This window comes from Mandrillus leucophaeus, unplaced genomic scaffold (assembly GCF_000951045.1).
Source record: "Mandrillus leucophaeus isolate KB7577 unplaced genomic scaffold, Mleu.le_1.0 Scaffold41, whole genome shotgun sequence".
Lineage (NCBI taxonomy): Eukaryota > Metazoa > Chordata > Mammalia > Primates > Cercopithecidae > Mandrillus > Mandrillus leucophaeus.
Genome location: NW_012104365.1, coordinates 3,702,251 through 3,724,704, shown reverse-complemented (window position 1 = coordinate 3,724,704; position 22,454 = coordinate 3,702,251). Strand labels below are relative to the sequence as shown.

General features: G+C 55.0%; 1 protein-coding gene across 2 annotated transcripts in view; it reads right to left on the bottom strand.

Annotated features, from left to right (window-relative positions):
- The window catches only part of CDH4 (cadherin 4, type 1, R-cadherin (retinal)), a 501,882-nt gene that overhangs the window by 9,695 nt on the left and 469,733 nt on the right, over positions 1-22,454 (bottom strand). For both annotated transcript variants that reach the window (XM_011992340.1, XM_011992341.1), the window contains exons 8-10: positions 15,070-15,255; positions 3,052-3,305; positions 2,272-2,414 (exon numbers count right to left, since the gene is read on the bottom strand). In XM_011992340.1, coding sequence (XP_011847730.1) covers positions 2,272-2,414; positions 3,052-3,305; positions 15,070-15,255 — 583 coding nt within the window. The remainder of the gene's footprint in view (positions 1-2,271; positions 2,415-3,051; positions 3,306-15,069; positions 15,256-22,454) is intronic.

Here is a 22,454-nt window from a genome sequence, read left to right as displayed (position 1 = left end):
GCGCCCGGCCTAATTTTTGTATTTTCTTAGTAGAGATGGGGTATCACCACGTTGGCCAGGCTGGTCTTGAACTCCTGACCTCATGATCCACCAGCCTTGGCCTCTGAAAGTGCTAGGATTACAGGTGTGCACCACTGGGCCCAGCCCAGGCTCACAATCACTTTCTAATTTAACCTCAGGGCTTGAGCTGCAGCAGGAGGGCCGTCAAGGGGAGACGCTTCCCCTGACCAGGGCCCTGGGCTCACAGGTAGCTGCACAGCTACACGGCCCTGGCTCTGTGGACCCCGGCGGGGGAGGCGGCGATGGCTGGGGAGGCTGGCAGGGAGGTGACCACGTCCTGTTTTCACCTGCTATGGGACGAGCGTTTGCGCAGTGACGACCCTTGCCCATGAGTCTTCATGCACAGCTGTTCCAAGAGCCTACCAGGCATGGCCCCGCCTCGGGGCCTTTGCGCACACCGTTTCCCGACTCTGTGACCCTCCTCTGTCACCCCACCTTCCCCTGCTTGCTTCTCTGGTTCCACAGCTCTTGGTCCCAAGGTCAGCTCCTCAGGGCGGAGCCCCTGGTCACTGCCTCCCAGCCACCGGTTTTGTTTTCTCCCAGCTCTTCTTGTTGCCTGAATCATCTGTGTGACTGGTTTCTCTCCGGTCTCCCTGGGGCAGACACTGCTGAGTCATCCCCAATATCCATTTTCTGCTTCCTTTTAATAAAATAATCAGAGTCCTGCATTTTGTCTGGGATCATCACTGTCCACCGAGAAGACCCCATTTCCCAGCATCCCTTGCAGCTAGGGGTGGCGACATCAGTAAGTTCTGGGCTTTGTGAGCTGTGGGTGGAGGACTTGCATGGGGCTTTCTGAAAGGCCTTAGTAGAGCAGGTGTGTGCCTGTGCCCTCCCCACAAGGCCTTCTGTTTGCCAGAACGTGGCTGTGATGGCTGGAGCTCCAGCAGCCATTCTGGACCATGACATGGCACAGTCGGAGCCCCGGGTTTGGGATCTGCCTCTGGGTTGCCTGCGTCCAGGCTTCTTGGACGTGAGAGGAAAAAAAGCCTCAATCGTGCTGCAGTTTCCTCCATCGGTATTCACTGACCTGGGTTCCAGCCGACACACTCGGGCTGTCAGCCACGCCAGGGCCGGGCATCGCCGTGTGCTGCTCACCGATGAGCAGCCGCAGGCATTCGGCCGGTACTCAGTGAACAGCAGGCCGGGCAGTCATCACGGCCACAGCAAACAGGAGCCCATGCTGCCCTGAGCCAGGCCCTTCCTCAGTGCTCTGATGACTGAGACTCGTTTGATTCTCAGGGGTACTAAGACTCCCCCAACTTGGCAGAGGCGGAAGCTGAGGCACAGAGAGGTCAGGTCTTTTCCCACTGGGAAGCGGTGGTACTGGACTGATCTTCGGTTTTAGAATCTCTGCTCCCACCCACCCTGCCTCCATGCCTCTGAGAGCGTGCGACCTGTGGGGGGCTCGGCCGGCTCGCAGGATTACTGCAGGTCCAGGAAGGGGTGGCCACTCCTCGAGATGCCAGCCCACGTCCCTCAGAAAGTCCCGCGTGCTCTCAAACCTTTTTCCTGCTGCCTCTGCACAGCCCATCCTCGCCCTCCCATCCAGGCTCCTGAGGTCGTCTGCCGTGCCACCTGCTCCGGGACCTTGCCGCTGCCCTCTGGACTCCCAGGGTCCTGGAAGGTCTCATGCTTCCTGTTGTGACTGAGGGCCACAGGGGTCTGCACTGTGGGTGGTCAGAGCCACGAGGGTGGCACCCCAGGGGCTGCTGACCGGTGGGGCTGGGCCTTCCCCACAGGACGGGGTCTGTGGCAAGGGCTGCCAGCTAAAAGCATTTGAAAACTGTGGACCCGGTTCCAATGCCCCAGTTTACAGGCAGCAAAACTGAGATGCAGTTCAGGTTGCAGAGTGCAGCAAGGACAAGGCTGGGATGACCAGTGCCCTGATGCCCCTGGAGCCTGTGGGTGAGTGACGTTGGGGGGATGGACGGGGCACACCTTCGAGCAAGCAAGTGAATGCTGGGGAGGGGGCGGAATCAATGACTGACACGGGAATGGGTGGAGGTGGAGCATGGCCTGGGGGCCCTGAGATGATGCAACCCCGATCACCGCTATCAGCGCTGTCTGCGCAGACGTCCCCTCAGCCCCTCCGGGTGACCCTCTGGATGCCTGCTGCCCTCTCGGGGCCTGGCCAGCGCCCTCCCTCGCCCACAGAACCAGGACGCGGGAAGGCCGCCGAGACAGCTGCCTCCTGGGAGGGGGCCACACCGTTGTCAGCTGCCAGGAAGGTAGCCTCGTAGACGTTGTTTTTGGTGTAGAGGGACTCGCGGTCCAGCACTGCCGCTGTGGTGATCTGGCCGTTGGTGGTGTTGATGTGCAGCCAGTTCGCCGGGTCCGACAGCTTTGAGTATCTGTGGAGACCACAAGTGCGGGGGGAGGTAAGGCTGGGGTGGGCGGGGCCGCCCTGGATCCCAGGCCTCCGTGGCCCCGATCAGGCAGCTGCACTGGCCACACCTCCAGGGCCTGGGCCTGGGCCAGTGTCTCCGTCTCCTTGGAGACCCCCAGGCCCTGTCCTCCTCTAGGGCTTCCCCTCTACCTTGGACTGCCCCCGCCACATCATAGGACAGGCCTGTGGCCTACAGGCACCGAGTTCATCCAGTAGTGGGTGGCCTCAACTCAGAAGGACCCAATGGGCAGATGCCCTCATCGTCCCCATCGAACGGACAAGGACACTGAGGAACAGAAAGGGCAGGAGGTTGCTGAGTCTCATGGCTATGAGAGTGCAGCCAGGATCGGGGCCGGCCTGCATCTGGACAGTGCTGAATGTGCAAGCGCCGGTCACAACACTCATGATTGGTCAGGGGCTGCATCTGGCTATCCGGGACTAAGGGCTGCTGCTCCCTCCTGGAGGGTGCCTCAGGTTGGGGATGCCCCTGACCACCCATCTGGGGGAATTCTGGGCTGTGGGTTTCATGGGGTATTTCTGGACCCTTCTGTGTGGAACCCGGGAAGCTGCAGGCAGGGACGAGGCGTGTCCTGTGGACCTACCTCACAGCCTGCTGCATGAACCGGTCAGGGTCCACAGCCGAAAACGTGGTCAGCACGGTGCCAGGGGGCACGCCCTCCTCCAGGCGGATCAGCTTGTGGTTTGAGGGGAAGTAGGGAGCCTCATTGATGTCCATGACGGAGATGGTCACCCCTGCCGTGGACTGGAAGGACATCTGGATCCCGCTGGCCAGGGGTGCCTGGTTGGACACCATCACCGTGAGCATGAAGGCTCTGTTGAGCTCGTAGTCGACTGCCTGGAACAACAGATCGGGGCTGGGAGTGACCTGGCGCAGCTTCCGGGGGGGTGGGCGTGGGGGGACACGCGGGAAGGTTGGTGTCCAGCCTTCTCTGAACCATGTCTGGCTCTTCTCTGCCCTGCTTTTTAGCCTGGAGGCCCCAAAAGGTCCCATCTCCCAGGCACCCTTGTCTTCTGGTTCCTGCTGGGTTTGGCTGATGGGAGGAGAGAGGGAGGGGGTCTAGGCCTCCCAGCCCCTGTCCAATGCTGTGCTGAGGCAGAAGCTGGGCTCCTCCTGCGGGACTCCAGCCCCTCTTCCTGGCCTGGTAACCCCATTGACCTTCCTCCTTTGAGCCTAGTGTGGGGAAGGCTCCTGACGTTGTTGGCCAGGGGGGCCTCACCAGGTGCAGGGGGTCAAATGGCGGCCCCCAAAAGACATGTCCACCTGGGACCTGTGAATGGGCCCTTATTTGGAAATAGGGTCTTTGTACATGTAAGTTAAAGACAGAGGCCCTCATAAGAGACAGGCAGGGCTGGGTGTGGTCATGCATGCCTATGATCCCAGGGCTTTGGGATGCAAAGGTGTGAGGATCGCTTGAGCCCAGCAGTTTGAGGCTGTGGTGCACTGTGATCGCACCATTGCACTCTAGCCTGGGTGACAGAGCGAGGCTCTCCAAAATTTCAAAACAGAGAGAAAGGGAGAGGGATATTTGAGACACACAAGTGCAGGGAGGAGCCATGTGGCAACGGAGGTGCAGTCTGGAGTGAGGCAGCTACAGGCCAAGAAACAGGAGAGAGGCAGGCAGCGGGTTCTCCTCTAGAACCTCCCAAGCGAAACCGTTCCTGCCGGCACCTTGAATTTATGTCTCTGACTCCCAGAGCTGGGACAGAAGACAGTTCTATTGTTGTAACCCACCTGGTTTGTGGTAATTTGTTACCGCAGCCCCAGACACCACCATGCCAGGTCTGCAGCTCCCATCACTGCTGCCCTTGGCCCCTGCATCCACACAATTCTGTGGTGCACCAGGACCCAGGCTGATAAACGCTAGAGCTGCAGTTCCGCAGTGATGCTGTATGATCAGAAAAGCTTCGCTCAAGCCTTTCCTACACATTTTGGGGAGGGAGGGAAATTACGTGGAAACAGCTTGGGGCCCTGAGACATTCAGTGGCAAAGCTTGCAACAGTCTCACTGGAAAAAGCACAACACAATGTGTTGCAATTGCATTAAAAATTCTGCTTAGATATGTGCAAAGTAACATATGCATCAGAGTATTCATTGTGTAGTATACGCAGAGACAATACGCTGGAAACGACCCAAACATCCATCAGCTATGGTTGGCTGCACGGCCTGCAGTACATCTGTGCGGGGAGACACTTGCAGCTGTAAAGAGAATGAGAACAACCTCTGTGTGCTGAAGAGGAGAGGCTTCCAGGATCTACTGGTGGCCAAAACAGCAACCCACATAGCGTGCACCTTTTGTGCAAAACAGGGAGAAAAATACGATTTGTATACGTTTTTGCTCATGTTTGCAGAAAGAAACATGAGGATAAAGCAAAAACTAATAAAAATGATCATCATTATTAGAGAGGAGGAATGGGGTCAAGGCCAGAGCTGGGAGTATTAGTTTGTGAGTTTGCTATCTATTTCTTATCATATAGTTTTGATTTTTTTTTTTTTCCGACAGAGTCTTCCTCCACTGCCCAGGCTGGAGAGCAGTGGCATGATCTCGGCTCACTGCAACCTCTGCCTCCTGGGTTCAAGCGATTCTTCTGCCTCAGCCTCCCCAGTAGCTGGGATTACAGGTGCCTGCCACCATGCCCGGCTAATTTTTATATTTTTAGTATAGATGAGGTTTCACTATGTTGGCCAGGCTGGTCTTGAACTTCTGACCTCAGGTGATCCACCTGCCTCGGCCTCCCAAAGTGCTGGGATGACAGGCATGGGCCACTGCGCTCTGCCCAAAATGTGCTTTTGAGGGTGATGCATTCTGACAGATTTAGATGTGGAGGATCATGAGGTCTGGTAATTAAAAAGAGTACTCCTGCAAAAAGTGCAGATTGCTGTGCAGCAGCATGCCCATCACTGTGAGATTTACATGATGCCACGCTTCCACGTGATGACCATGACACCACGCTTCCACGCGATGACCGCGACACCACGCTTCCACGTGATCACCGGGACACCACGCTTCCACACAATCACTGCGACACGTTTCCATGCGATCACCGTGACACCACGTTTCCAGGCGATCACCGCGACACCACGCTTCCACGCGATCACCGTGACACCACGCTTCCACACAATCACTGCGACACGTTTCCATGCGATCACCGCGACACCACGTTTCCAGGCGATCACCGCGACACCACGCTTCCACGCGATCACTGCGACACCATGTTTCTATGCAATCACCCTGACACCATGCTTCCACGCAGACACCACGCTTCCACACAGACACCACGTTTCCACACAATCACCATGACACCACGCTTCCACGCAATCACACCACGCTTCCACGCAATCATGACACCACACTTCCATGCAATCACCACAACACCACACTTCCACGCAATCACCACAACACCGCACTTTCACACAATCATGACACGGTTCCACACATTCATCACGACACAGTGCTTCCAGGCAATCATGTCGGTTCCTCCTACTTCTAGGAATGCCTGGAAACCTTCATGATAAGCAGTGTAAGACATTTCCACTTAGAGAGGAACTTATCTGCTGGAGGGATCAATCAGCTTTCCCCAAGAAGCAGGAAGGCACCATGTCCCCCAACGATGTGATCTCCCCATGTTCCCACCCCTTGTGAGCCGCCTGCAGGCAGGAAGGCCAGACACTGTCCACAGTGGAGCGGAAAAGGCCAGTTTGTGGCTTTGGAGCTTCATAAGCTGAGGGCCACAGGAGAGACAGGAAGGAACCTGGGGTGTTCCACCCACAAGGTGCTGTTGCTCTGAACCCCACTCGCCATGCTTAGGGCCGGCAGTGAAGCACCTGAGGCTGAACAGACCCAACCCTGCCCTTTCTCTGGGGCCACCACAGCCTCTCAGCATCTGATCTTTCCAAGCAGGAACAACCACATAATCTGGTATGTCACACTCAGGACTTCTAGGCACTGCTACTGAATAAAATATTTCAGTACAAAAAGAAGAAATTTAAAAATCGCATCAATAAGGTCAGGTGCAGTGGCTCATGCCTGTAATCTCAACACTTCGGGAAGCTGAGGCAGGAGGATAGCTTGAGCCCAGGAGTTCGAGAGCAGCCTGGTCAACATAGTGAGATGCCATCTCTAAAAAAAAAAAAAAAAGAAAGAAATCAGTTGGGCGTGGTGGCTCACACCTGTAGTCCCAGCTACTCAGGAGGCTGAAGTAGGAAGAGTGCTTGAGCCTGGGAGGTCAGGGTTGCAGTGAGCAGTGATCGCACCCCTGCACTTCAGCCTGGGCAACAGAGTAAGACCTCGTCTCAAAAAATAAAATTGCCTAAATAATAGTATTGGATGAGCATGGAAGGAAAACTGAGACGGTCGCTCCTGGAAGCCCATGACTGCCTCCAGGAGGGTCTGCAGGGAGGGACAGAGATCACAGTTCTGGTCCCGGATCCCCACTGTCCCTGCACTGCCCCTGGGGGTGACACGCAATCACCGCGACACCATGCTTAGGTGAGCCCTCATCCTCCCCAGGGGTGTCCATCTGAAGGAAGGGGTGGTCCCTGCAAGCCTCCCTGGGTCCAGAGTGAGATGCCTCGTGGCTCCATGATGCACATTGTCACCTCTCACTGCTTTGGTGCACGACCCCCACCCTGACTCTGCCACCCCCGGGGCAGGGGCTGTGCCCTGTACCTCTGCCTCCCCAGCACCCAGCACAGCGCCAGTGTGGGTTATCTGTACCCCATGGGTGCCTAGGAGATATAGGGGGTGGGCACCCCCTTGTTCACCACCATTGCCCAGGACCATCTGGGGGTTGTGTGCGCCACACAGGGGTCTCGCACCTGCAGCTATCACCCTGCAGGACCTTCCACGGCCCAACCTGACTGCAAGTCTGATGGGACGCCTGATCCAGAATAACCCAGCACCCTCCTCTGGAAGGTTCTACCAGGGGTCTCAGGTTCCTCCAGGTCTGGCCTTGGTTCCTCTGTCTCTGGACTCCAGATGCCTCCAAGCTCCCAGCGTCTACCTGCACCCACATCGTGTTGGGGTCCCCCCGAGAGCTGACCACGCCAATGCCTGCAGCTGCTCCCCCAGGCCCTCCAGGAGCTGGCTGGGACGGGGCCACTCGTGGGGCTAGACTGTTCCATCACGTCGTGGTGGCGCTATGAACAAGCCCCTGAGGGAAGTGGTCTTTCTCCCATATTTATTGGCTCATGTTCCCGGGACATGGAATAACGCTGCATGTCATGCATTAAAAAATCGTGTCACCAGTCTGAGCAAGGAGGCCTTCCAGAAAGACGATTATGGCCAATAAAAGCCCACAGGAAGATAAAATAAAACACATTTGTAATGGAGAAATCAATAGGTAATTTGGTCTAGCAGTTTTGAGTAGGGTGGCTGGCTGGATCTACTCGCTGAGGCTCAGCATGGCTGCCGCCCACATGTGGCCATGACCCTTCACTCAGAGGTGAGCAGCTGGGCGTGTGCCTGAGCAGCAGCTCCAGCACCGGCTGGGCAGGGCCAGGTGGGGACACACCAGGACGTCTGTCCTGCTCCCCTCTGATGGGAGACTCAGGGGCATCCATTCAAAGTCTCACTCTGTGCCCCTGTCGTGGGGAGGAGTTGCCTCAACTGAGGGCACCAGGACCCCATCACTGACCTGCTCTCCCCCGAATTCCCACCTGCTCTCCCCGGAATTCTTGCCACCTGTGAGCCTCCCACAGGAAGGCCACCTCTGTCGCTGCCCAAAGGGAAAGTGGCAGAGGCCGGTTCTTGGCTTTTGAGCTTTAAAACTGAGGGCCACGGGTGAGACAAGAAAGAACCAGGGATGAGCCTGGGCCTGGGCCTTGCTCCTTCGAGATGAAATTTCACAGCTGGAGGAGGGAGACAAGAGGCCGTGCTGGGTCCTGAGGAGGGTGTGATGGTGACGGATGGCTTATTTGGGTTTGGGGACCTGAGAGCAGAGAAGCTGTGTGTCCACCTCAGGTACAGCCTGGGAGGTGGCAAGGCTCATTCCTCACCCCCCGCTGGTATGGCTAGGGAGATGGAATTGGGAGTGTGGGGCAGGATAGATCTGGATGACCTGCCTAAGATGCCTGTGGACTTCTTTTGACAGTGGCCAAGCTGGACCCCAGAAGTGAGGGATGATGTAGCCAGGATTTGGGTGACTGATGACTGAGGACCGAGGTGACCAGACACTTCTGAGAGCTGCCTAGGAGTGCTCTCCTCCCCTGCACAGGGCACTGCATCAGCCCAGAGCATGGACACAACTGTGGGAAAAGGGAGGCGGAAGAGATGCCAGTCTACCACTTACCACCACCTGGGGGGACCTGGCTAAAAACAGAAGCTAAGTCGGTTTAGAGAAGGAAAGAGCACACTGCTGCATTGCTGGATTTGGGGCTTCCAGTGTGTACCCGACATAAAATATTTCAGTGATTCCTCCTCACCATCCCCTCTGCAGACTATAAACTACTGGAGGGCGGGAGCAGTGACCTGGTCAGGTCTGCAGTGTACATACATGATATGGTGTCTGCTCTTCTGAGGGACTCAGGGGACCATTCATGGAATTAAAGTAACCTTCATGTTCTGGGGAACTAAGCAGGGAGAATGATCAGGAGCCTCTCCCCAGCTCAGGACGACAGTGACAATGACGACAATGAGGATGATGATGATAACGATAATGGTTATGATGACGGCAGCAGCTAATACCACTGATTCAGTCCTTACCTTGTGCCAGGCACTGTGCCAAATCTTTTATATCCAGGGTCTATTTCAATGTGAGTCATAAGTTGCTGGGCATAGGCCCCACAATTTGCCTCATTTTATGTTTGAGGTAACTGAGGCACAGAGAGATTAAGTGGCTGGTCCATGCCAGGGGTAAGTGAGCAAAGAGCTAGCATGGGAATCTAAGAACAGATGCCCTCAAGATACTGGACGTCTCCTGTGGGCTGGGCCAAGAGGTCCCTGTACTGACCTTCTGCCTCCCGCACCACCCGCCACTCCCCAACCCCTCCTCTCCACCCCGCTCCCCTGCTCTGAAAGGGAATGCCTGAAAAGATGATGTCTCTACCAACAAACGCAAAACCAATTTTGGAAATGTTTTCTAAGATGAAGCATCCCCAGACTAAATATGCACCTTAAACAGACTCTAAATTGAAACTTCAGAGAAAAGCACTATAGGGAGTAAAAACAAAAATGAAAGAAAAAGGAAAAAGTGTGGTTCTCCTGTTGAATGCTACCTAGGACACAATGACCCGTGACTCTGTGGGGACAGTGTGGCTGTGTCTGTGCTCGAGACTCGAGCTCCTCAAATTTCAAAATTTATTTGAAACTTGACATGCAGTAAGAGTCACTCTAGGAATGTTAACAAGTGTACGGAAGCACGACCAGCCCCGCGGCCGAGGTGCAGGAGAGTCCCGTCTCCTCCACACTTCTCTCGTGCTGTGCCTTTGCAGTCCCCTCCTCTCCACCCGCCAGCAAACCACTGAAGGGTTTTCCGTCCCCAGAGTTTTGTCTTTTCCGGGACGTTCTGCAGATGGGGGCATGCAACAGGCCACCTTTTGGTTCTGACTCATCTCACTTAGTGTGACGCACTGGAGACCCATCGCGTGTCACATGGATCTCACGTTTGTTCCTTTTGACGACTGAGTAGTTTCCCATTGTAGGACTCTTGGACTTACAGCTGGGGAGAGGCATCATGGGGTCTCAGGGCCCCTGGGCTGGGGACTCTCAGCTGGGCCAGAGTTTCATGCTGCTTAAGGAGGTCTTGGACTCCTCCTCAAGCCTCCTGTCCCCTTCTCATGGCACTAGGAAGGTTTCAGGCTGGTCAGACGGTGCCATCTGGCCATGTCAGGATGCCCTGGAAGAGGACTGGGCTCTGAGCAGACACAGCCCAGCCAGCTCTTAGCGCCAGCTTCAAACCTGTGGAACCTTGTCCTGAACACACACAGACACCTTGGCTCACACAGGCAGGGCCAGCGAGGAACCTGGATGGTTAACAGATGGCTTTATGGCAGAGGGAGCCGGTTCCAGTCCCAGCTTATACGGTCCCCGCTGTGTGATCCTGCGTGTGGGCCCTCAGTTATGCCATCTGTGAAACACGACAAGAATAGCAGCTCCTTGGTGGGCGTGAGGACCAAGTGAGATGGGGTGAGGATGGCACACCTGGTATCGGTGCCCAATCAGTCACTGCAGCTGATCACATCGGGGCCTTGCCTGAGGCTCCCTGGCAGTTTCAGGGTGCTGGAGATCTGGGGATATGCAGAAATAGGGACTGTGCCAGTTCTCTGGGTCACGAAGACTCGAACTAGCTGCGGCCCTTCTGGGCCCTCCCCTGGCCCGGGGCGCTCCTTCCCTCCAGGCACGTGCAGCAGGCGGTGCTGTAGGAATTTGGTTTGCTCCTCCTTCTGCCCAGTGGGGAAGATGGCTGCTGTGAAAAAGACAAAATGCACCCCAAGTCCCAAATCTGAAAATCTGCAGATTTTCACATCTGGGTTTCAGCTGGTGGGTGCCAGCCCGCCTGTGGGTGTGGAGTGGCAGCACCTTTGTAGTTTCTGTGGCTCTGGTGGGAGATGCAGGGTTATCAGGAAAGGGCTATGTTTGTTACCCTGAGCATGGCAGGTCTTCAAGCGTCCCGTGCCTGAGGGATGGGGCCTGCAAGATCTGAGTCGATTCCAGGGTTATTCTGCCGAGGCTGAGCCCACACCCATCTCTGTCGATTCCAGGGCTATTCCACCGAGGCTGAGCCCACACTGATCTGAGTAGATTCCAGGGCTATTCCACCAAGGCTGAGCCCGCACCGATCTCCGTCGATTCCAGGGCTATTCCACCAAGGCTGAGCCCGCACCGATCTCCGTCGATTCCAGGGTTATTCTGCCGAGGCTGAGCCTGCACTGATCTGAGTCGATTCCAGGGTTATTCCACCAAGGCTGAGCCCGCACTGATCTCCATCGATTCCAGTATTCCACCAAGGCTGAGCCCGCACCGATCTCCGTCGATTCCAGGGTTATTCCGCCGAGGCTGAGCCCGCACCCAGGAAGGAGAAGCGCAAGTCCTAGTGGGATCTATGTCCTGTGCTTTTCCCAAAGAGAGTTTTGAGGACTTCAATATTTAAAGAGGAAAGAGCAGACAGGAGGGGAAGGAGGAAAGGAAAAAAAGCTGGGTCTGGGTAGGCAATGAGACAGTGGCTACATCCTTGCCAGGCTCTGCTCTGCGCTCAGTGGATCCGCATTTCACAGAAGCTGGGGTAGGTGTGTGAAGCCCCAGTTACCTGTGTGGCCACAGAAGGGAGGCGGCACCGCGAGACTCAGTCCCCATGCTCCACTTCCCTTTGGCATAGTGGGTTTGGGGTCCTGAGGTTTTATCTTCCTCTCACAGGCCCCTCAATGGCCTCAGTGCCATTGATGACTGCCTGTGGGGGGCAGGAAGCACAGGCGACAGGGAGATCTTAGCTGTGCATGTGGCTCGCAGGCAGTGCTCATCAACATCCTGAGAACCAGCATTCTGCAGACACGCTTTGGGAAACCCCACTCTCACTATGTAGACAGAGGCCTGACAAGGGGAGGGTGGAGCTGGGCAGGAGACCCCAATGGCTTGGGGACAGGACGTGGCACAAACTCAGTGGAGGGTGGCCTGCTGCCAAGCTGTCACACGGCAGAAGGTCAGTGAATTTGCCCGGCTGTGCCCACCTGGCTGCCGTCAGCACCTCCTCTGTTGCCTCCAAAATTCATGCCCCACCCACTTGCCAGCCAGGGCCTTCCTGCTGTGGGGAGACGGCCGCCAAACAGCTGAGCCCCGGGGGAGTCGTTCTCCCAGTGGCCTTCTCAGGCATCCCCAGCTGGAGGAATAACCCGAAGGGGATGATTCTCCATCTCAAGAATTAGTTCCTGGGGTGGCGGCCCCCAGGCCCTCCTGGGACCCTCAGTCCATGCCCCACAGACTAGTTTCTGCTGTACGTTTGGAACCAGTGGCTCCTCTCTGAAGAACAGAAGAGGGCTCCGTGGGCCTGCCGAGGGCCTGGCCCAGTGCCACGAGGCCTATTCTCTCCCAGGATGCTGGGGCTTCCCTGCAGTTGGCTGTGCTCTTCCACCTTCCGTGGCTGTGATGCTCTGTGCAGATAGGGCCAGGCAGGGGCATGACGGCTGAGGCCACCAGCCCCTGGGCTGGGCAGGAAGCCACCTTCCCTGGAGTCTTTAGGGGTCAGGCTCTCCCCACCACATCGAGCCAGCCTTCTTCCTTGGCACCGGCCCTTTCTGATCTACGTTCGCCGATGAAGGTGGTGGGGCTGTGTGTGCTCCAGCTGCAGAAGTGGTCCTCCAGGGGCAGGGCAGGTGAGACAGGTGCTGATCTCCTTGGGCTCAGAGCTGCCCTTTGTGTTCCTGGGAAGGCCACAGAATCCGAGCTGTGGGAGTCAGAGACGCCTCCTTGGAATCACAAGCAGGAGACGGGCCGAGGCTCACTGCTCACTGGGGAAGAAGGCCCCAGCCAGCGCTGGGCTCAGAAGTCACTCCTCTCCTCTGCCTGCATGTCACATCCAGTCTCTGTCACCTTCCCATGAGGAACTTTGCCGGCAAAGAGGCTGACGATTCACCTTGTGGGTTTCTAGGGGCCAGAGCTAGAATACTAGCTCGAGGTCAAAGGAGAAAGGGTTTCCTACATCTTTCCTCGCCATGCCCAGTCCCTGTGAACACAGATCTGACTTTGCCACTGGGGGCGCGATTGCGCTAAAGCCTCACCCTGAAAATTCATAATTAGAGGGGAAGTGAAACGTGTATTTTGCCTCTTCTCTAAGAACTATCTTTCAAGGTGAAAACATAGCCTCTCTTGAAGAAGAAGGCTTATACAGAGTTAGGGGTGGAATGCTGTGATATGTTAATTTACTTTCAAACATATCAGTCAAAATAAAAAGATTTAGTAAATGTAACAAAATGTTAATTAAATCTAGGTGATGGGTATACGGAAGTTCATTTTACTATTATTTCTGCTTGTCTGTATATTTGAATATTTCATAAAGTAAAAATGATGAAGACATTTATAAGATTTTTCAGGAGAGTCTTCACTAGCTTGCTTAGAAAAGGGGTTATTAAGAAAAGGAAAAAGATGACTTTGGGGTGTTGAGAAAAGACACAGATCCTGGAGGAGCCTATTTTCTTCCCCTGTGATCCCCTAGCATCTAGCTCCCCTCTTCCTTAGGAGAAGTTTGGGAGATGTGCCCATAATTATGCTATGCAGTGTCTTCTCTGGCTAAGAATGGTCATGTGACTAAACTCTGCCCAATAAGATGTGAACAGGTGTTCTGAGAAGATCCTTCAATAAAGGAGGGGCAAGCCATTCTTCCGCCTTTTTGATTTCCTGCTACCTGTAGAAGTCTTGTAATGGCTGGTGCTCTAGCAGCCATTTTGGACCATGAGGGGCCCTGAAAGGTGTGCACAGCAGAGCAGAGGATAGAAGGAGTCAGGGTTTCTGTTGATTGTGCAGCTGTGACATCGGCCTCAACTGCCCACCTCAGGACTCCTCTCACGTGACAGAATAAAGCTCTCCAGTATTTAAGCTTCTGTGGTTAAGCTCTGCTCCCGGCCGCTGAAGGAAGTTTCTAAATGATCCAACCCAAAACGAAACTTGCTTTCCCTTACGCTTCGGCAGATCCTATCCAGCTTTAAGCTCACCCTTCTGTTACCCCCTGCCCTTTTCTCTAAAAATGCCCAGTGTACTCTTGGTCTTTTCTTCTTAGTCCTATTCAAAATTGTTTTGGGACAGTAGCTGCTAAACTTCTTCACACGAAGTTGTAAATGATCACTAAGTGTTACAATATAATTCCCAATCTGCCCTTCCAGGGGAATATGAATTGTAAGTGTAGAAAAAGAGTTAGGTTAGAAGACTGAATCACCACTACTATAATGATAGGGCTTTATAAGTAAATTTGAAAATGTAGATTAAATGGACACTTTTCTAGAAAAACACATCTAACCAAAACCATCAAAGAAATTGAACCAGCAGTTACAAACCCATCTCTCTCCAAAACAAAAAGAAGCACAACCAAAAAGACAAAATCTGCAGCTACTGAATGTCTTCACAGCACAGTGTGACCAAACATTCAGGGGACGGATTATTACAGCATCACATGACCCATCTCTGGGACAGAAAAATACTCTTGAGATTAGTCAGTAACCTTGATAGCAAAACCCAGATGAGGATGCTGTAAGCCTAAATCACCCAGAAAAGGACACGAAAAACTTCAAATATCAGCAACACAAATTCTTCAACATGTTACAAAATACTACCTCACTACTCAATGGGATCTACCTCAGGAATGCAAGGATGGTTTAACATTGGGAATTCTAATAATGAAATTCACCCATTACTAGAGTAGGGGGTGGCAGCAAATATATAGACATTGAAAAGGGAACGGGAGGGTATTCTGGGGGGGTCTGCCAAGCCCCTGCAGGTCACATGACAGGTCCTTGTGAAGGTTGTGTCTGCCTCCAGCAGGTTGGGTTACCTGTCTCTGCCCTTGGATATTAGGGGGGCACTAACTTTACACCAAGTATCACTCCTGTTTCACTGTCCCAGGGAGTGTGCAGGTGGCAGAACCTGGGGTGCCTGGCAGGGTGCGAGAAGAGTACGCACCTTCACCACGGTGACCATGCCTTCATTGGTGACGGGGTCTGTGCGGACGCTGAAGTGCCCGGAGGGATCCCCACTGATGATGCGGTAAACGGCGTTCCAGTTTGGAGAGTGAGGCTGATCTCGGTCCATCACCGTGAGGTTTGCGACCACGGTCTCCACACGGTTTTCGGGGACCTCCCCTGCAAACTGCAAAATGGAAGGAAAGAATGTTACAAACCCACGTTAAGTGTAAATATGTACAGAGAAGTGCACGTAGCATATGTGTGCAGCTCAATGAATGTTCACAAACAGGACACACCGTGTCAGCCCAGCTCAACGAATGTTCACAGACAGAACACACTGTGTCAGCCGCGCCCAGATCAGGAATCAGAGAAGACAGGCTGCTCGGGGGTGCACAGGAGTGTGCGCTTCGTAGCACGGCTGCCGGGGCCCCACTGAAGCAGGCGTGCAGACCTGCCCGGCAGATGCGTCAGCCTTGCAGCTGTGGCAGAGGACCACTGATGGAGCAGCTTCAACAATGGGTCCTTCTTTTCATTCCCAGTCCCCACCCCAGGCCCAGACCCCTTGCATGTCCCAAAGTTTCCACCTGTACTGGCTGGATGGTGGCCCCGAAGATATGGCCACATCTCAATCCTTGGAACTGGAGATACCCCCTTGTAGGAAGAAGAGGTGCTGGAGGGAAGGATTCTGAGCCGGGGAGATTTTTCTGGATTATCCAGGTGGGAGCTAAATGCTACCACGTGCATCTTCAGAAGAGGGAGGCAGAGGGGATTTCACAAAGAAAAGACACAGACGCAGTCAGAGGTGGGAGGCCATGGGAGATGGGGGCAGAGACTGGAGTGATGCCACCACAAGCCCAGGAACACCAGGGTGGCCAGCAGAACCTGGAAGAGGCAGGAAGGGTTCTCCCTGAAGTCTTTAGAGGGAGCAGGACCCTGGTGAGTTCAGACTGACAGAATCAATTCCTGTTGTTTCAAGCCCCCGTTTGTGGCCATTTGTTGCAGGAACCTCATAAGCTCATGCTGACTTCTGATTTGTTGTGGGAAACTTATAAGCTCATGCTGACTTTGGCGTCAAAGATGAGTTCATCTGGGTTTGTTCTTTCCATGAGTGGAACCTTCCAGCACTTGTGTCTGGCTTCTGCTCAGCACTGTGGCTGTGGGACTCCTTTGTATTGCCACATGCAGCTGAGATGGCTGAGCAGTGCTCTGTGATGTGACAGTGCTGTGATCAGGTACCCTTCCTCCCAGGACGGGTGCTGGAGCGTCAGGACAGGGCTGTGCACGTCTGCAGGCAGCTCTGCTCCCCTTCTACTGGGAGGGGAGTGCCCCTGCATGGGAAGCCCCTGTGTCCTGGTGTGGGGCACTGTTAGGGGCTGAATAGTGTGTCCTGGAATTTCCGTGTTGAAGCCCTAAACCCCCAAGGCCTCCGAGTATGACTGTATTTGGAGATAGGGCTTTTAAGGAGGTGACTAAGTTAAAACAAGGCCGTCAGGGTGTCTGGGGCATTACCCAGGCCACCTTCGCACCTGCCCTCAGCCAGGAGGCAGGGAGGAGCCCTCGGGTGCAGTGAACAGAAACTTGCTCTGGGGTAACCTGAACACAGGAGCCTGACCTTCCAGGGCTGCAGGTGACTTACGCCCATCAGGGCAGGGCTCTGTCCTTCCCCTCCTCCAGTGGTCAGGACCCTGCAGCTTGGCCTGGCCCTCTGGCTGCCTGAGAAGCACAGCTGTCCGTTCAGTAAGAGTCTTCCTGGAGTGCCCCCCCGCCCCAGCTGACTTGTGCCGATGCTCCGTTGGCCAGGACAATGTCCCACGGCTACCACCAGCCCAAAGAAGGGAGCCTTGTGAGGTGGGAAAGGGAGAAGGGGTGGGAAACGGGCATTGGGGAGCCAGCCGACCGTGTCTGCCACAGGCGAGTCCTGCAAGGATAGAGAAGCACACAGAGGCCCTGAGGCGTCGGTTCTGGGCCCAGTCTCAGTGCCGGTGTGAGAGGAGGCTGTGAGATGACGCAGATTCATCCAACCCACCAGTGCCCCTTCAGCACGCCTCTGTCATGAGTGTGGAGGCCCCGTCAGACCAGTGGACAAAGACATCAGGTGAACAAGGTCCAACGACATACAGATGGCGACTGTCCCTGCTGGCCCAAGGCCTGTCCTCTCATCAATGAATGAAGGAATGAGTGATAGCCTTCATATAAATGCACAAAAATGAAATATGCTGGTCCCCTTTCCAGGCAGGAGCCAAGTCAACATTCTGAAAAAGGATGGAGACGCAACAGAAGAATTCAGAGCCCACACCAATGGGCTGCCTTGTCAAGGATGGAAAAATATTCCCTTTAATCCCAGACAAGCACTGCGTCGTTTCTATTTCAAAAGCTCAGAGAAAGTCCTTTAATCAGGCTTCTGGACCTGGGGCTCTAAGCGTGGCTAAAAGCCCCACGGCCCGGCCCAGCTCTGGGTCTGATAGGAAGGGCCCCGCCTGTCACCTGCAGGTGCAAGCACTCACATCCCCATACAATCACCTTGTTAGGAAGAAAAATTGTGGATTTACCCAAAGTGGGATCTCAGCCATGTCTGGGGAGCAGGATCCTTTCCTCACACGATGGCCACACTTAGCCATAGAAGATCTCATCTCAGGATTGGGAGGAACCGTCTTTGTTAAACTCCAGAGCGGACAGCTGCCACCCCCACCGCTCCCAATGTCCAGTGTCGGTTGGAATCTCCTAGCTGTCTCTGCTCCTGAGCCAGGTGGCCGGAGCCCGGAGCCTGCAGCTGGGTACCCGGGGAGGCCTCGAGAGGCTGACCTGGCTCTAGAGGAGGGAGCTTCGGGGCTCACTCTGTCTTCCCTTCATCACACATGTTTTGAGTCGCCCAGGTGTCAGATCGTCCTCCAGCAGGACAGGGAGCTGGCATCGCCATGGGATGCACTGGGCTCTGAATTGCACAGCATCATGGCATGGGAGACAGTGCCTGCTGGGGGATGGCAGGGGCGACTCAGGCCATGGTTGGAGATCCATGTGTTCTAGGGGTGAGAACATGCCTGGGAGGGAGCTGCGTGCCTGATCTCAGCCCTGCGGTCCTTGGGTGCGAGAGGACAGCCCTTGCTGGGGCTGTGGCCATGTGGGGTCCTGGGTGGCCAGGTCCCAGGCAGAGGACCGCTGTGGGGGGACATTCAAGGGAGCTTCGCTGAGGCCTGTGAACAAGTTCCAGGAAGGCCGGGGACTGGGCGGGAGGGGGCAGCCCTCCTCAGCCAGGGCTGTGCTACTGTGAGTCTAGGGGCTGACCTGGTGCCTGGGGGGCCTGGGAGTGGGCAGAGCTGTGAGGTGGAGCTGACAGTCCCCTTGGTGTCCTCAGGGGAGATGGCAGCTGGGCCACGTTACACACTCCCTGCTGGGACCATCTCCAGGCAGAGGTGGTGGTGGGAGGGCCTCAGGGCGGGGGGAGCTTCGCAGGCTTGGAACAGGGAGGAGGGTGTCCCACCCCATCGTCAGTGAGGCAGGCAGGTGACCCCTGCAGTGGCTGGTGGAGGACTCAAGGCCAGTGAGCTCCCCTGCGAGATCCCCCTGACCCCGGGGATCTGAGTTTGCAAAATGTGCTGGGCGCCAGGACCCTGAGCCCTCTCCAGAGATGCCGTGAATGCACAGACACTGTTCTGGCCAGGCCCCACAGCACACACTGCTGGTGTCTGACACCTGGCCCCGGGCCATTCCCTCTGCTGGGGACACTGCCTTGCCCCAAAGCAGCCTGCCTGAATCTTGGGGTCACTTCTCCTTTCTTGAGTGAAAACCTGCTGGCCTCCCCCAGGAGCCACGTGGCAGCCCTCGGTAGCTTCTGGCCTTCAGGATTCTGAGGGAGGGTTGACCAGGATCACACCGCTCTGGTCCTGTGGCCATGTCACCCCAAGTTTCCTTAAGGGTTTGGTGGGATGAAGGGCTCTGGTCAGCTTGGTCTAGTGAGGCGCTGGCCGGAAGCCTATTTTTGTCAATAAAGTTTTATTGACACTCAGCCACGCCCCATTCATTTACATATAGCCTGTGGCTGCTTTCCTGCCCCAGCAGCAGCATTGAGTCACGACAGAGACAGCCTGACCACAGATGAAAATACTATCTGGTCCTTTGCTGAAAATGGTTCAGATCCTTGTTTTCCACCCCCGAGGACCCCGCCTCAATAACTGGTTTGAAATAGGCTAATGACCTAAGTCAGCCAGTTAGGGGTCAGTTCTGGTGGCCCCTGCGTCTGGCCTGGACATGGTAACCACACGACTCTGAAGATGTCGGGTTGCTGGGAGCTGCCATTTGCAGCCTGAGAACAAAGCGGGCTGGAGGAAGCATGGCCCAGGGGAGCGTCACGGTGAGCTAGGGTCCGAAGGGAGATTTTCCAAGACTTCTGAGCTCTTGTGAAATGAGCCACTCTCTTTTTGTTCAAGTTGCCAGGGTCAGCATAGTGGCCACCGGTGAGGCTTCCTGGCTCCCCTGTATCTTCTGAATTCCCTTCCTTATTTTCCAGAAATCCACTTTCCTGGCCTCCTCTACAGCCACAACCAGGTGGGTGACCTAGGACTTGCCAGGCAGGTGCAGCTGGATGTCTGTGGTTCAGAGGAGAGGTGGAGAGGGCCTGATTCTGGCAAGCTGCAGAGATGCCTGAGCTTTGGAGCCAGCAGAGGCAGAAGGTGGGGCCAGCACCCTTGCAGGCGCAGGGGCAAGGCTCTGTGCCCAGTGGTGGGGGCAGGAGGGCGCCCTCCTGGTGGAGCAGCCATGCCTGATGCTCCCGGCCCCTTGGATTTCGTGGCCCCTCGCACTCTCTGTATTGTCTTTGCTTACATGGCCAGGTGGGTCCTGGTGTTGTCTGCCGTTTTAGCGAGGGCCTGTCTGACGCTTCCCCACCGGCTCCCGTCCTGAGGAGCAGCGCGGCGTGTTCTGCGTCCATTCCCTTGCAGACTTCTGAGTGAAGTTTATACGAAGAATCCATTCTAATCATGCAAGTTTAATAAAGGTTCACAAAGAAGGCCTTCGCCGATAAATCTGGTTTAGGATTTTCTTATTAACCTTACCCTGGCCATAATGACTTTTAAATTTAATTTTTTCAGATTTTCCTACACAAAGAAAGCCTCTCGGGCCCCTTGGGATGACATGGCAGCTATTTGGGAAAGGAGGAATTTTAAGAGCATCAGAATGGGATTTCTTGCCGCGACCGTAATGTAGAATTCAGCCGTGCACCCATCCCGAGAGGCGGGAGGATTTTGTCTTCCTACGAGGGCCTTCCAGCACAATCCCAGCTCCGAGGCAGAAACCGTGAGGTTCTCAGGGGAAGGTCACCATTCGCAAGAGGAGGCTTTGGGCAGGACCCCTGCAGCACAGCCGGTGTTTCAGGAAAATCCACCCAGCTGTTTCCTTATGATATCAGCAGGCGGTCAGGGCCGAGAGGGCCAGGCGTCATCCACACAATGTCCAGCAAGACCCTGGGCCTCCAAGGCACCGATGCTGGGGCCATGGTGGTCCTGTCCTCAGGGGGAAGTCCCACATCTGCCACACGGCAAGCGGCCACGTGGGAGGGAGTGGGAGGGAAGTTTTGTTCCCCACAGGAAGGTGGTTCCCTCTGTGACACGGGGAGGAGGGACCCCGTTCTTCAGGAGGCTGTGGGGTCAGGTGCGCTGGCACAGGCAGGGCACTCAGTGCAGCACCTGGCACAGGGTCGGTGCCCACCTGCTGCTGTGATGACCAAGGCTAAGGGCGGATTTCTGTGCCTGCAGCCGAGAGACTGGGGGGGACAAGGTTCAGATGAAGCTGACTTCTGGCTGGTGGGTGTGAGGACTCCAGCCCAGGCAGGCATTTCGTCAAGAAAGAAGAGGCCAGAGGAGAGAAGGAAGAGGGAGAAGCTGCCAGAGAAGCCCCAGGGAGAGCACAGGGCACACCCTGTCCCACGTCCTACCAGTTCTCAGCAGCTGCCTGGTGATTCCCACGCTCCACGACCATGATCTCCAGGTACCCCGAGGACTGGGAGCCCCATGAGAGAGCCGCAGCCCCTGGCACCCTTGCGCCCCTTCCAGTGAGTCGCCATCGTGCCAATCCTCATGCCCCAAACATCCAATCCCTGGTGAAGGCCCCGATGACAGCTCCCGCCAGCTTGGTGTGGGTGGGGCTATGGGCCCTGCAGCCCACACTCTCGGGACTGGCTGCTGTCCCCCGCTGGGGCCAGCCCACAGGACACTGGCTTGGGAGAAGTCCCAGGGGTGGCCAGTCAGACGCCTCCAAAGCACCAAGAGAATCCACATTTGCAAGAGCAGAAATGCAAAACAGCTGGCAGTGGGCAGGAGCAGAGAGGAGAAGCTTGCGGGCCCTCACAGGAGACAGGCCTGTCCCAGACAGGGGGCTCCTTGGGCTCATGCTGGTAACAACCCCAGGGAAAGAGAATGACAGCATTTCGGGAGCAGGAGGCAGAGGGGATTCTATTATTGTTCCTGTTTTGCAGGTGATGAAACTGAGGCTCCAGGAGGCAACCTGCCCAAGGTCACCAGTGGTGGAAAGGGGTGCTGAGGCTGCGCTGGTCCCCTGGGGGCAGCCTCTCGGCCCCACATCCTGCTTGTCTTGAGAGGTCACTTTCATGGTTTTCATTTGGAACAGAGAATTATACATCCGCAAATGAGTAACAATTGCTCATCGTAGAAAAATTTGGTAGAAAAACCAACATTCACAGAAATAAAATATGTACATTTACTTTTTTTTATTATTATACTTTAAGTTCTGGGGTACCTGTGCACAATGTGCAGGTTTGTTACGTATGTATACATGTGCATGTTGGTGTGCCGCACCCATTAACTCATCATTTACATTAGATATATCTCCTAAGGCTATCCCTCCCCTCTCTCCACTCCCCACGACAGGCCCCGGTGTGTGATGTTCCCCACCCTGTGTCCAACTGATCTCATTGTTCATTTCCCACATATGAGTGAGAACATGTGGTGTTTGGTTTTCTGTTCTTGCGATAGCTTGCTGAGAATGATGGTTTCCAGCTGCATCCATGTCCCTACAAAGGACACGAACTCATCCTTTTTTATGGCTGCATAGTATTCCACAGTGTATATGTGCCACAATTTCTTAATCCAGTCTGTCACTGATGGATATTTGGGTTGATTCCAAGTCTTTGCTATTGTGAATAGTGCTCCAGTAAACATATGTGCATGTGTCTTTATAGCAGCATGATTTATAATCCTTTGGGTAGGTATATACCCAGTAATGGGATGGCTGGGTCAAATGGTATTTCTAGTTCTAGATCCTTGAGGAATCGCCACACTGTCCTCCACAATGGTTGAACTAGTTTACAGTCCACCAACAGTGTAAAAGTGTTCCTATTTCTCCACATCCTCTCCAGCACCTGTTGTTTCCTGA